General features: G+C 37.4%; 2 protein-coding genes across 2 annotated transcripts in view; one reads left to right on the top strand and one right to left on the bottom strand.

Moving 5' to 3' along the window:
* The window catches only part of LOC107478564 (uncharacterized), a 4304-nt gene extending 1621 nt beyond the window's left edge, over positions 1–2683 (top strand). Inside the window, exon 2 of the mRNA XM_016098700.3 lies at positions 1696–2683. Within this exon, the coding sequence (XP_015954186.1) occupies positions 1696–2362 (667 nt within the window). The 3' untranslated portion in view covers positions 2363–2683. The remainder of the gene's footprint in view (positions 1–1695) is intronic.
* An 8138-nt stretch (positions 2684–10821) lies between these two features.
* Positions 10822–12380, bottom strand: LOC107478563 (leucine-rich repeat extensin-like protein 6). Its single transcript, XM_016098699.3, has one exon. It carries the CDS (start codon positions 12259–12261, stop codon positions 10978–10980), a length of 1284 nt encoding a protein of 427 aa, XP_015954185.1. The 5' UTR covers positions 12262–12380; the 3' UTR covers positions 10822–10977.
* Positions 12381–12769: the final 389 nt, after the last annotated feature.

Genomic DNA, 12769 nt, shown 5'->3' with positions numbered 1-12769 from the left:
AATTATAATAAAACTAATTGAATTATAATTAGTTCAGTTTAATTTGAATTTACGTTTTTTTTTTTGTGTATGTATCCTAAATCAAACTAAACCAATTAAAAATGAATTGGTTTGGTTTGAATAATTAGATAACGATAAAACAAAAATTCATAAAAAAAATAAAATTTTAATCTTAAAAATTTTATAAATATAATAAACATGTAAAATTAATAGAATAATCCAAACATATTAAACACTAAACACATTAAAAATTAAACGCATTAAAATTTAAATATATTAAAAGATATATATTTTAAATTTTTATTTTTTTATTTAATTAATATATGGTCGGGTTTATAGATTGGTTCGAATTTCACATCTCTCAGAACTATTATCCGAGCTAATTACTTAAAAAAGCTATTGATTTAGTTCGGATTGGATCAAATTACCCATTAATTTCAAAATTAATTTAATTCAGATTTGGACGGCCGTGATCATCCCCTAATTAACGATTTGCTAACTAGAAACGTAAAATGACAGAACAACTTAATTAACAACGTTTTGCACTTAGAAGTGTCATTTTGCTGGAGTTTTTCTTTTACACGTATCTTGAATCTTGTAATTTCTCGGCAGCACCTTCTTCGTCAGCATCACTGGACGGCGAGAGCCACGGAATAGCTGGCGGGAGCTCCTGGTACCGATGCGGGGTTCTCGTGATAAGCACTGACGATGTCGACGGCGGAGTTCTGTGGCGGCGGTAGGGTTTCGGCTTGGTTGGAAGAAGGTGAAGCTGCGGCGTGAGGGATCTCATTGAGGTCGATTGAGACCGGAGGAGTGAGAGTCTTGAGGCCGCGGAGCGGTGATGTGGTCGCCAACGCACTAACAAGTAACAACGCTCTACGACTACTCTAATAGGTGATTATGGGTTAGAGAAACAGATCAGATAGTGAAAGTGAGAAGAACAAATGAGTACTCTTGGTTAAGAGATGAAGAGTTAGTCTCCCTTCTTTTAAAACAACAATGTTTAGAACCCATATTTTTTTAACGACAAATCATTAACAGTAATGTAAAGAAACTAACAGAAAAACGACGAAATTTAAATAAAATTATTGGGAGACTAATTTGATTAAAAAATTATTCAGAAACAACAATGAAGAATTCATTTTTGAGAGAGGAACTTAACTATTGATCCCTTTTGAATATAAGGAAAGTCTAGGGGCCAGCAGATTTATTAAAATCTGGCCAGTATTTAGCCAGTAAAACAAAAATGAGTGATTATCTATCATTAGATGAAATCTCACACCATTAAATATATTATTAATGGCTAATTGATAGCTACAACTCACCAAAACGGATGTCCCTAACACTCCTCTTTGATATAATGTCTATGGAATTGGAAACTGCATAATTAATTATGTCGAACGTCAATCAATTAATAAATAGGCCTTTGTTAGGTGTATGCCCATGTTTGGTCAAATTCAACAGGCAAGTTGACATTTTCAAATTATGAAATAAAACCACCTAGGATTCCCCCATGTGACTGACAGCATATCCCTCAAGTTTTATTACTCTTATAATTTGATTTTCCCCAACAAACTTGAACAATTTCATTCCTAATTTTGCTGCAAATATTTAATTAATCACTTTGCTTACTTGGCTATTACTTTAACCATGTCTCATATTATGATATTTTCTTTTTTATATTGGAGAACTCAGGTCTCTTCCCTCGGATTTTAACAGCAATAATCCCCGTAGATGGAGAAGATCCTTAACCGGTGATAGAGAACGTCAAAATAGGGACAGAAAAGGTTGGATGGTCACTATTCACGATCTCTCTGGCTCACCAGTGGCTGCAGCTTCTATGATCACTCCATTTGTCCCTTCCCCTGGCTCAGACCGCGTATCGCGATCGAACCCTGGCGCCTGGCTCATCCTCCGGCCTAATGGGGCATCGGTGAGTGGCTGGAAGCCATGGGGCCGTCTAGAGGCATGGCGAGAAAGAGGCCCTGTGGATGGCTTGGGCTACAAGGTTGAGCTGTTCTCAGAGAGTGGACCTGCCAATGGAATCCCCATTGCGGAGGGCACAATGAGTGTCAAAAAGGGTGGCCAATTCTGCATTGATTACAAAGTGATGAAGGATTCTGGCTTGGGTTCGAGGTTACCAGGGGACGGCTTCGTGATGAGTTCAAGCGTGGACGGCGAAGGCAAAGTTAGCAAGCCTGTTGTGCAAGTTGGGGCACACCATGTGAAATGCATGCCTGATGCCGCTTTGTTCATTGCTCTCTCTGCTGCCATTGATCTTAGCATGGATGCCTGCACCCTCTTCTCACATAAACTCAGAAAAGAGCTCTCTCATCATGCCCAAGATTCCTTCTTCTCATAGCTTTCATCGGTGTTCTTGCTGCTCCATTTTTCTTTTTATCTAGTCATTCTTTCAGCCAATTGTTTTGCGACATTCTTTTTGCCTTCATGTTAGAGTTCTTGAAGCTTCAGCTGATTTGGTTTGTTTAGGTTCTTATTCGCCTACGGCACTACTTCTGCATTTTGAACTTTGATTGATTTCTTCTAGTTCTAGTATGAGTGTTGTAGTAGTAAAGACTAAAGAGATGTCACACAAAGTTGTTGGGTTGGGTATTGTTAACAGCTTACATTAGGGTAGTTATTGTTTTCGACAGCTGAAACTGCATTGCATGTATAAAACTGTACAGAATATATCAGATTCAAATGTCTGTTTATACTTTATACTTATTTTCTGCTTACAGTATATCATGCCTATCTCTGTTAGAAGATATTTGTAAGCAGTGAAACTGCTCCCTATTGTCTCTTCATTCCACCAAGGGAGGTATTAAGTTTACAGAAAAAAACAAGACAATATACAGTTGTCTTTTTCAACAACACGTCGGAAAATAACTAAAACTTTATTTAAAAATCACGGGTCGTTATCAAAGAAACTGCTATTAGCAGTAATTGACTCCCAAAATTTTAGTAGTTGGACAAAAATAGTATACCAAAATAATAAAAAATTAATATTAATATACTAAAATATTTAAACTTTAAAATATATTAATTTTAATATATATATATATATATATATTTGTAATATTATATGATAGATATGTATGTTGTCATTTTTTTTTATTAAGCAATTGTTTAAATATTGTTTGTCATTTAATTACAAAATTGACAATATATAAAATTTATGGTAAGATTTTTTATAAACCAATTATTTTTTGACACTAATTATTTTTTTATTTAAGCATATTGATTTTTTTAAATCTAAATAGGCCTTTTTTTGGTAGTTTTAGAACTCAATTAGATTCTAGAAAAGAAAGTGAGAATAAACTACAGACAAAAAAAAACATAAAATTTTAGTCTTTTATGATGTTATTTGGTGTCTGATTAGAGTATGAGAGAGCCAGAGGGGAGAGGGCCAGAATGGGTGGGAAACACTGGGAGACGTAGAATTAGGCAATTTAGTAGAGATCTAAGGGTTTGAAATCGAGAAGAGTACCATCGTTTGAAAAACGAATCATTCTCTATTTTTGTAGATCATCTTTCTGTAGATATATCAAAAAGGGAATTGTACCACTTGTTCAACTGGACTGGACGTATAAATGATATCCATCTCTCACGAAAACAAAAAAATGGTAATACTTACGTGTTTGCATTCATCCGGTATACAACAAAGGGTGGAGCGTTGAAGGCTATTGCAGAGATGAATAGAACGAGGTTATGAGGGAAGGTTATTTCAGTCGGAGAAGCTAGGTATCAACGCACGAATGAAGGGGAGAATAGGAAGAGAATTCATGAGGCGGGTGACGTCCAAAATATTGTCAAGATTCAAACTAACATGAGGAAAGTACAAGAGTCCCGAGGAAGAATGTGGAAGAGACGAGGAAGGAAGGAAAAAAAGAGGATCCACATGGCAATGGGCAGACGAAGAAGATGGAAATACCGGTGGCAAAAAGAGAATCTAGATTGGCTACAGAGGAGTCTAATAGGCGGGATGACAAAGGCTATTGACTTTTCTTTGAAATCTATGGTTGGAAAGAATTTGTCTCAAGTTGTGCAAGTACGAAAACTAGGAGTGTACAAGGCACTCATGACTTTTGATAGTGTGTTTGAGTGCATAAGAAGCTTACACGTTCAAAATGAACAACCTACTATAAATTTTTCACAGCGTATGGAGATGGGATGAGGAGGAGCACAATAAAACTCGAAGGGTATGGTTAGAGTGCTTTGGTGTTCCTCTGCATACATGGTCAGCAAAAACATTCAGAAAAATAGGAAGCTAATGAGGAGAAGTAATTGGATGTGACAAAGCCACGGAATCATGCCTCTCATTCAGTGTAGGACGGGTGCCAATAGATACTTGTATCATGGACATCATCAACGAGTGGATTCACGTCACAATTGGTACTAGCGGATTTTGATATCCTGGTTAAAGAGGTTGGTCATGAGAATTATGGAGTGGAGTGCAAGATTGAAGAGGTAGGTAATCCTTATCTCCCAAAAGCATGTGAGATGGTTGCTAGCAGTTCGAGCGCCATGGTACAAGTGGAAAGTAGAGATCCGGTGGCTGAGTTGGTGATGGCGGTGCCAAGGGAGGAAGAAATGGATAAGGGTAGAGCAGTAATTTCAGAGGATATTTTGAATGAATGGAGTAATTGCAATTTAATTCAAATTCGTACAGCAAGGGAAACGGATGATCCTGTTTTAGAGGGCAGTGAAAATTTTATGGGATATAATGATTTGATGATTAATGATGCTGATCAGAAAAAATAATTAGCTGTGATTATAATAATGATGGACTGAAGAATAAGGATTGTTGGAGAGAAAAGAAACCCAAAGTAGGCTTCTTAGTAGGCCCAAAAAAGTTTATTATAACAGGTGTGCCAAAGGAGAGAGTTTAGACTTTTTTTCCTTAGTTGAAAGCCCAGATCATGCTAACATTCATGCTGATGCGGCTATAGGAGGTGGCTGGTGAATCTGGGTTGGGTGAGGGTTTACTGGGTCAAAGCCGCTCCGAGTCCTGGGTTATGCATCGCGGTTCATTATCAAGTTGAAGGGGAGATCTCAGGGTGTTACATAGCAACAGATCAACGAAGCTTGGGAAAGCTCGTAGCCAGCGAGGAGCGACGGGCTAATGGAGGAGACAGTGCCGTCGGGCCTGTAGCGGTGTATTCTGCCTGCGATCTTCAACTGGAGATACGTCCCTCATTGGAGATTATGTCTTCGTCAGGGTATCGCTCAACGCCGGCGATGGCGGGGTTACATTCTTCCATGGACGGCGATGTTAATATGGAAGTGGCGATGTATTGTCTAGTGCCTCGGAAAAATGTTGTTGGTCTGAAAGTTAGTCCTGTTATAGGTAGAGATGACGCACCTGTAGATGGTTTAACTTTGAACAGTGTGAGGGTTAATGAAGGCACTATTGGGGCTGAGAGTGTTGGGGACATTAGCGTTGGAAATCCGAAAAACAGTGATGGTAAGGATTTGGAACGAGAAGAGCAGATGCTAGAAAATAGGAAGACGTGGGAGCTGGCTGTTGAATCAGGAGCAGTGCAGTACAACGATGAAGATGATATCATGGCAATTCTTCAAGAACAAAATGAGGCATTAGCTCAGAAGAGGAGATTAGCAAAGCAGAAAGAAAAGGCACAAAGATGCAGACCAAAAAATCTCAAAAAGGTGTGTAAAACAGTTTTAAAATGATTTTAGTTCTTGAATTGTTAAAGGGTTACGGGGTGTTGAAAAATTGAGTATGGTGAAAGAACTAAAAAAAAGCAAAAAGTGAATATGTTAGGGTTGGTTGAAACTAAGATGCAAGTTGTGATTAAGTTTGATGTAGTGCGTATTTGGGGGAGCGATGCTATAGGGTGGGAGTTTGTAGAGGGAGTTTGTAGAGTCGGCAGGCACATTCAGAGATTTATTATTAATGTGGGATGACGTGCAATTTAAAATAAATGATTGTTACAAAGGGGAAAGATGGTTATGTGTTAAAGGAGTACTGTTAAAAAATGAGTTCAATTGTACGTTCTATTTAGTATATGGTGCTCATACTAAATTGGAAAAACTGGTTGTGTGGGAGGAACTGAGTTTTGTAGCTGGATTAGGTCGAGGTATGATATGTTATATGGGAGACTTTAATGAGATTATACAGATTGAAGAGAGGAAAGGTCAGGACATGTTACAGCATCGGCAGAAGAGTTCAAGGATTGGGTTTAAGATATGCAGTTAGTGGACCTACCGTTGAATGATCGAAAATTTACTTGGTTCAAAGGCCGCTCCTGCAGTCGAATTGATAGATTTCTATTGAGTGTAGAATGGCTTGAGGAATTTCCGAAAATTCGATTAAAAGGTGGACCGAGAGTTATTTGGAATGTATGGCTAGAGAGGAACGGGTAGATCTTTAATAACAAGAAAATGGAGTGGAAGAGGTGTTTCTCAGATCTTTGACCAGCTACAGAGAATGGTGTAGTTTGGACCCTTTTGGTTGTTGATGGCATTGTCGGAGATAACACTAGGGATTGTTTTCAAGTTTTGATTAGTTGTTCTTTTATGTTTGAGACTTTGTTTGTGACTTTATCGCTCCACTTTATTGTGTTGAGCTCACTTGTTCAAAAAAAAATTACAAACAAAAAAATAAAGCTTAAATTAAACAAAACAAGAACCAAACATATAATATTATAAGACATAAGCTAAGGACCTAGATTACTGCACGAATGCCAAAAATCTCAGAACTAAGACAGTTAGGATCGCCAACAGAACATATAATCATCACGAATAATAAGTTTCTAAAAAGCAAATCTTCAACTACTATTAATCCCAATGAAGCAATTTCATCCATAATATTGTGCCTATAATTACACCATTGGTTGGCTAGGAATTGAATATTGCTCACACATGCCTCAAAGAATTTTCTTTTGAAAAAAATTCTGCAGTTACGCTCCTTCCATATTACCCATACCGTGGCAAAGAAGCAAATAATCATTTCCTGCTTTTGCATATTACCAAGACTCAAATCCACCCAGTAGTCAAAGCATTCTTTTGATAATTTCGGCCACACCCAAGACAAGCTCTACCTTTGAAGAATCACACCCCACATATTGCATGACCAATTAAATGCAAAGAAAATGTGGTGGATAATCTCCGATCTTGAACCACAAAGCCCATACTTCACATCCTCACTCCAAAGCATCTTTAGTTTGCACAGTCTGTCCTTTGTATTTAGTCTTCTTAGAATGATAAACCAAGTGAGGATCTCTACTCTAGGAAGAACAAAGCCAACCCATAGCTTCTTAGCAAAATTATACATGTTGGAATATATCTCCCTACTCCTGTCCTTATAAATAACATTAGGAAAAGATTTAACAAAATGATCCCCATTTTTGTCGAATTTCCACACCAAACTATCCACTTCATCTACCTTCATGGTAACCTTTGATAGGATCTGTATCATATCGTTCGATTTTTGCTCCTCGCAAGTCGCAATCACGTAATGACCTTCTCCAAGTTAAACTCCAAACCCAATTGTAGCCACCTAAAAACCGCAATCACAAATGCAACTCTCTATTACTTGAGATACTATATAGTTTCGGAAAAACCTCCCACAATCTTCCTCCTTGTAACCATAGATCATGCCAAACCTGGATTTTTGTGCCACTCCCAATCACCAATTGCATCCCCTCTTCAAAAATGTTTGTCAATCTATAATTATATTGTTGTAAACTACCAATTGTCCCTCAAACACCTCTATAGTGTCTCTTATTTTAATCTAAAAGCCTATGATCAAGGCTAAGGTTGTCACAAGAACATACAACTCTTTTTCATAAAGGACAACCTTCCTTGTCAAACCTCTACCACCATTTAAATAATAGTGCCATATTCTTAAGCACCACATCCCCTACCCCCCAAACCTCGGCATTTCGAACATTGAACTACCTCCCAACTAACCGTGGCTTAACCATTTTCACTCTCACCATTCTCCCAAAAGAAACAAGTTTGAAGAGAAACAATCTTCTTTATAACTGAGCTTGGCATCTTAAAAATATTTAGGTTGTACCTTAGTAGATTATTCAAAACCGACTTAATCAAGACAAATTTTTCAACTTTAGATAAATATTTACCCTTCCACCCTTTCAACTTCTCTTCGACTTTCCTAATAACTGGATCCCACACATAAATCCGCTTAGGATTAGCTCCCAAGGAAACACCTAAGTACTTAATCGGTCAATTTCCTTCCTTGCACCCCAACACCTCATAGGCTTTTTGTGTTTTTCTATTTACCCCATTTAAACTAATCAAGATGGATTTATCGTAATTATTTCTCAGGCTGGACAGCAGCTCAAAACAATGTAGAACCTTTCTATAATTCAAAATTGTCTCTATATCGCAAGGGCAAAAAGACGTTTTTTACATAATTTCTCAAATATTTTATTTAAAACTTCATCAACAAGAACAAAGAGAAAAAGGGATAGTCGGTCACCTTGACGGAGCTCCCTTTGTAGATCAAATGGCTTTGTCGCTATTCCATTGATGAGAATAGCCATTCATGCTGTTGTTAAATACTCCCAGATCCACCATCGCCAAATGCACCTGAAGCCCATACCCTCCGAAACCAAGTCAACGAAGTCTCATCGAACTCTGTTGTACGCCTTTTAAAAATCTAATTTGATCAATCATGCCGCCTTTTCTTGACCTCTTTAGCCAATGTACTGTTTCGTAAGCTATCAAGGCACCATCATGGATCTTTCTTCCACTTACGAACACTGACTGGACCTCCTTAATCAACCTCGGCATCAGAGATTGAAGACGGCTAACCAATATTTTTGAAATCACCTTGTATAAGCATCCCGCCATGCTTATAGGTCAATAATCCTTCAACTCATTTGTTTCCCCTCCTTTTGTGCCAAGGTCACTCATGTCAAGTTCGCTTCTTTCGAGAGACTACAATCAATGAAGAACTTTCTTACTGATCTACAAAAGTCATCCCCAATTATCTCCTGCAATCTCTTAATGAACTTAAAATTAAACGCATCTGACCCCGCAGTATGACTCGGTTTCCAACCCCACACAGCTGACTTGATCTCTTCCTTTGACGGGATCAATTCCATACCTCTTGCTTCCGCTGCACAAATGGACTTCACCAACGACTTATCAAAAAGAATATTAAGGTTTTTCTCCTCCTTATACAATTCCTTATAGAACCTTCGCATCTTATATTTTACTCTACTAACACCTTTGGAGCAATTCCTGTTAATGTGGATATCTTCTATAACTTTGCTCCGCCTCTTGGTTTTAGCAACCGAATGGAAGAACTTAGTGTTTTCATCTATTTGCGAGGAAAATAGTGACTGAGATAACTACTTCCAGTTATCCTCCATCCTCTCATACCATACTTCGATCATGCTTTTGATTGCCTTTTTCCTTTGCAAAAGAAATTTATCATCCCCACCCTTCTCTATATTTTCATCTACCTTTTTCATTTCCTCTTTTAATTTTACTAAGTTACTCGCAATACTTCCAAAGCATTCCTTATTCCATTGTCTTAATGGTTTTCTCAAAGCCTTCATTTTTTGCAATATATCAGATCCATCTATTCTGCACCACTTACCTTTAACTACTAAAATGAAGCCACCATGAAACAACCATGCATCTAAAGAACAAAAAAGTTTTGGAACTCAATCCACTTCCCCTAAGTTAATTAGAAAGCCACAATGGTCTGACAAAGTTCGAGACAACTCCTTCAGCATTAGAGAATTATAAATCTCTTGCCATTCATTATCAACAAACACCCTATCAATTCTGTTGTACTTTTTTATCTCCATATCATGTATATTTTCTTTCAGTTAACTCTAAGTCCACTTAAATTTATATATATAATACCATAATTTTTATTATTTTATTGATATTTAAGAACATAAATGTTTTCACCTATAAATATTTTTTCCTAAATGTAAGGGCAAATCTATTATTACAATAGAGGCACTATATACTTATTATATATTTTCTAAAATTTATTGGGGCAATTGGCCCTACATAAATACACATAGATTCTTCTCTGACTACGAGATCGCAAATTGTAAATTATTTAGAGAATGAGAAATGTCAAAGAACTAACACTTTTTATTAATATTAACTAATACTTTAATCAACATTTTATTTTATTTTATATTATTAAAATTTAAAATTTAAAAATTTAGAATTTAATTTTTAATATTTAAAATTGACTAAATATTAATAAAAAAAATAAAATTTGTTGGTTATCTAATATTACTCTTCATAAAATACGAATTGTTGATCAGACATTTAGCATTAAGTTAAAGTTTAAAACATATAATAAAGAATGCAACTTTTTTGTCTAGAATGTTGAGCTTATTATATCTGAGAGAAAACACTAGTTGAAACTCGGGGGCTCATAGAAAATTACCCTGCTATACACTTAAAATAATGTCGAAATTCTGCATATGGCAGAACTATGTCTGTGAGGAAGGGACTTTTGAATTATATTGTGAATGATCATGGTTTGATCATTGATGTGAGGCCTTTAACTTTACTTAAAAGGACTGATATATCTGTTAGTGTAAAGTGTAACCTATTCTGACTTTTCTCAGCATCAATTATTGTCTAACAACACCGCATTTATATTACTGAATTGCCATTAAGGTAGTCCAATCCGTAGAAATTTAACCATCTGGAAGTGAAGGAATTGAAGCTGAAAAGAATACTATCAAGCACCCGTGACACTTGTAGGCATTGAGCAACCACATAAAGGAAACTTAATCATCATGTTTGCTAACACAATCATAGACTACGAACCACATTAAATTCATATCTCTGTTTGACCTCAAAATCAAGAAAATTTTACTAATATAATATCAAATAATATATGTGTGTACAGTGTACTAGTGAATCATCGTCCATGGAAGAATAAAATTAGCAGGTCTTTGAATTAAATTAATGGAAAAATCCAAAGCGAACCTGTAATTGAATGAGTCAAGGATATGAAGAAGAAGAAGTATGTTGTGAGGATGATTGCATATTATTGGTGAAGATGATTCGAGGCAAAGAAGCACAAACAAGAGGCCTTGGAGTAGGGATTCTAAGGCAATTGAGGGTGCCACCTGGAATAACAGAACACTCTGGTTGAGGTCTCTGCATGTCTCTACCAGGAATGCAGTTTCCTGAGAAATCAAAGCCAATGTTGAAAAGCCTGCTGCATTGCTGGCTCAAACCAGAGAAGAAGTTGTAAGCAACGGTGAGGTTCACCAAACTTGTCAAGGAGCAGATCACATCAGATAACTCTCCTGAGAGCTTGTTGTGTCCCAGATTGAGAACCTCAATGTCTTGCAAGCATGATATTGTGTCTGGCAAGTGCCCCATGAGTGAATTGAAGCTCACATCAAACACTTCAAGTTCATCAAACAGACCCACCCCTTCAGGGATGCAACCTGTTAGCTGGTTGTTGAGGAACAGAACCTCTTTGAGCTTATTCCCCATGAGCCCAAAACTTGTTGGAATGTTCCCACTGAGCTTGTTGTTAGCCAGATTGATCACCGATGCTGGTGAATTTCCCAAGCTCTGAGGGATCTCACCTTGGAATTGGTTGTTGTTGAGGAATATGGCATCCAGCTTCCTGTTGAAGAGTTCATCAGGGAGTTGACCTGAGAATAAGTTGAATCTGAGGTCCAAGTAAAGGAGGCTTGGCATGTAGAGAGTAACAATGGGGAATGGACCAGAGAGGTGGTTGTTGCTGAGGTCCAGTTCTTCCAGAGAAACGAGGTCTTTGAATGTGTCGGGAACTGTGCCACTGAACCTGTTACTATTGAGGTGAAGAAGAGACATGTCAACCAGTAAAGAGAGTTCTTTGACGAGAGTTCCTTGGAGATTTGCATGGTTGAGGTCGATTCCTGCAACTACAACGTTGGCGGTGGCAGTAGATGTTGAAAGAGAAGAGATTTCATCGTCTTGAGGGGGTGAACAGAACACTCCTTTGTAGGAGCAGACATTAGGACCAACCCATGAATCTAGAAGCTTGAGAGGGTCATCGGAGATGGCTGATTTCCATGCCTGGAGAGCTTTGTAGGCACTCTCCAACTTTGATGAGGGAGGCTCTGATGGGGTGTTGCCATTGCCAACATTGCCATTGCCATTGCCAATGCCCACGCCTACTCCAAAACCACCACCAACCCCAACAGAGACACCAATGGCTGCGGTTAAATGGATGGTACTCCGGAGGAGGAGGAGGAAAGCGAGAAGGCAGGCCTTGTTTGGCAACATGTTTGACAAAGCAGGGAAGAGGAGAGTGAAGGAAATGGAATGGAAGGTGGGTTGTAAGGTACTCCAAATAGTTGCTACATTCAGTGGTGGGGTTAAGTTCTCTCTTAAGTCTTAACTATTGCAGAATTCAATGAACGGCTGGTGTTATGTTTCAGTCAACATTACAACCTTTCCTGTTTAACTAAGGGTAGATACAAAGATTAGAGACATGCTTGGTTATAAATATATATGTTGCAGAGAAAAACAAATTAATAGTATAACATGCTGATCTGTTCTTTGTTGTTAGTTGAAATAAAAACAAAGTGTGATCAGGACGTATATGATCAAGTAGATATATTTTAGTCATTGTAATTAGTCATTGTTGTATGCCTAACCAATTTAATTTACTTGACCCATTTCAACTCCAGTATAACTAGTTATTCTAATTTCTAACACATTTAATATTTTGTAACGGATATCATTGTGATTATTGACTATTGATGAATCTATATCCTGACACTTAGTTAAA

The sequence above is a fragment of the Arachis duranensis genome, chromosome 3 (genome assembly GCF_000817695.3).
Source record: "Arachis duranensis cultivar V14167 chromosome 3, aradu.V14167.gnm2.J7QH, whole genome shotgun sequence".
In the NCBI taxonomy this organism is placed as follows: Eukaryota; Viridiplantae; Streptophyta; class Magnoliopsida; order Fabales; family Fabaceae; genus Arachis; species Arachis duranensis.
This window is presented reverse-complemented; position numbering and strand designations above follow the sequence as displayed.

Excerpts from the sequence above, each read along its gene's own strand:
- LOC107478563 (XM_016098699.3), bottom strand. The coding sequence starts at position 12,261 with ATGTTGCCAAACAAGGCCTGCCTTCTCGCTTTCCTCCTCCTCCTCCGG.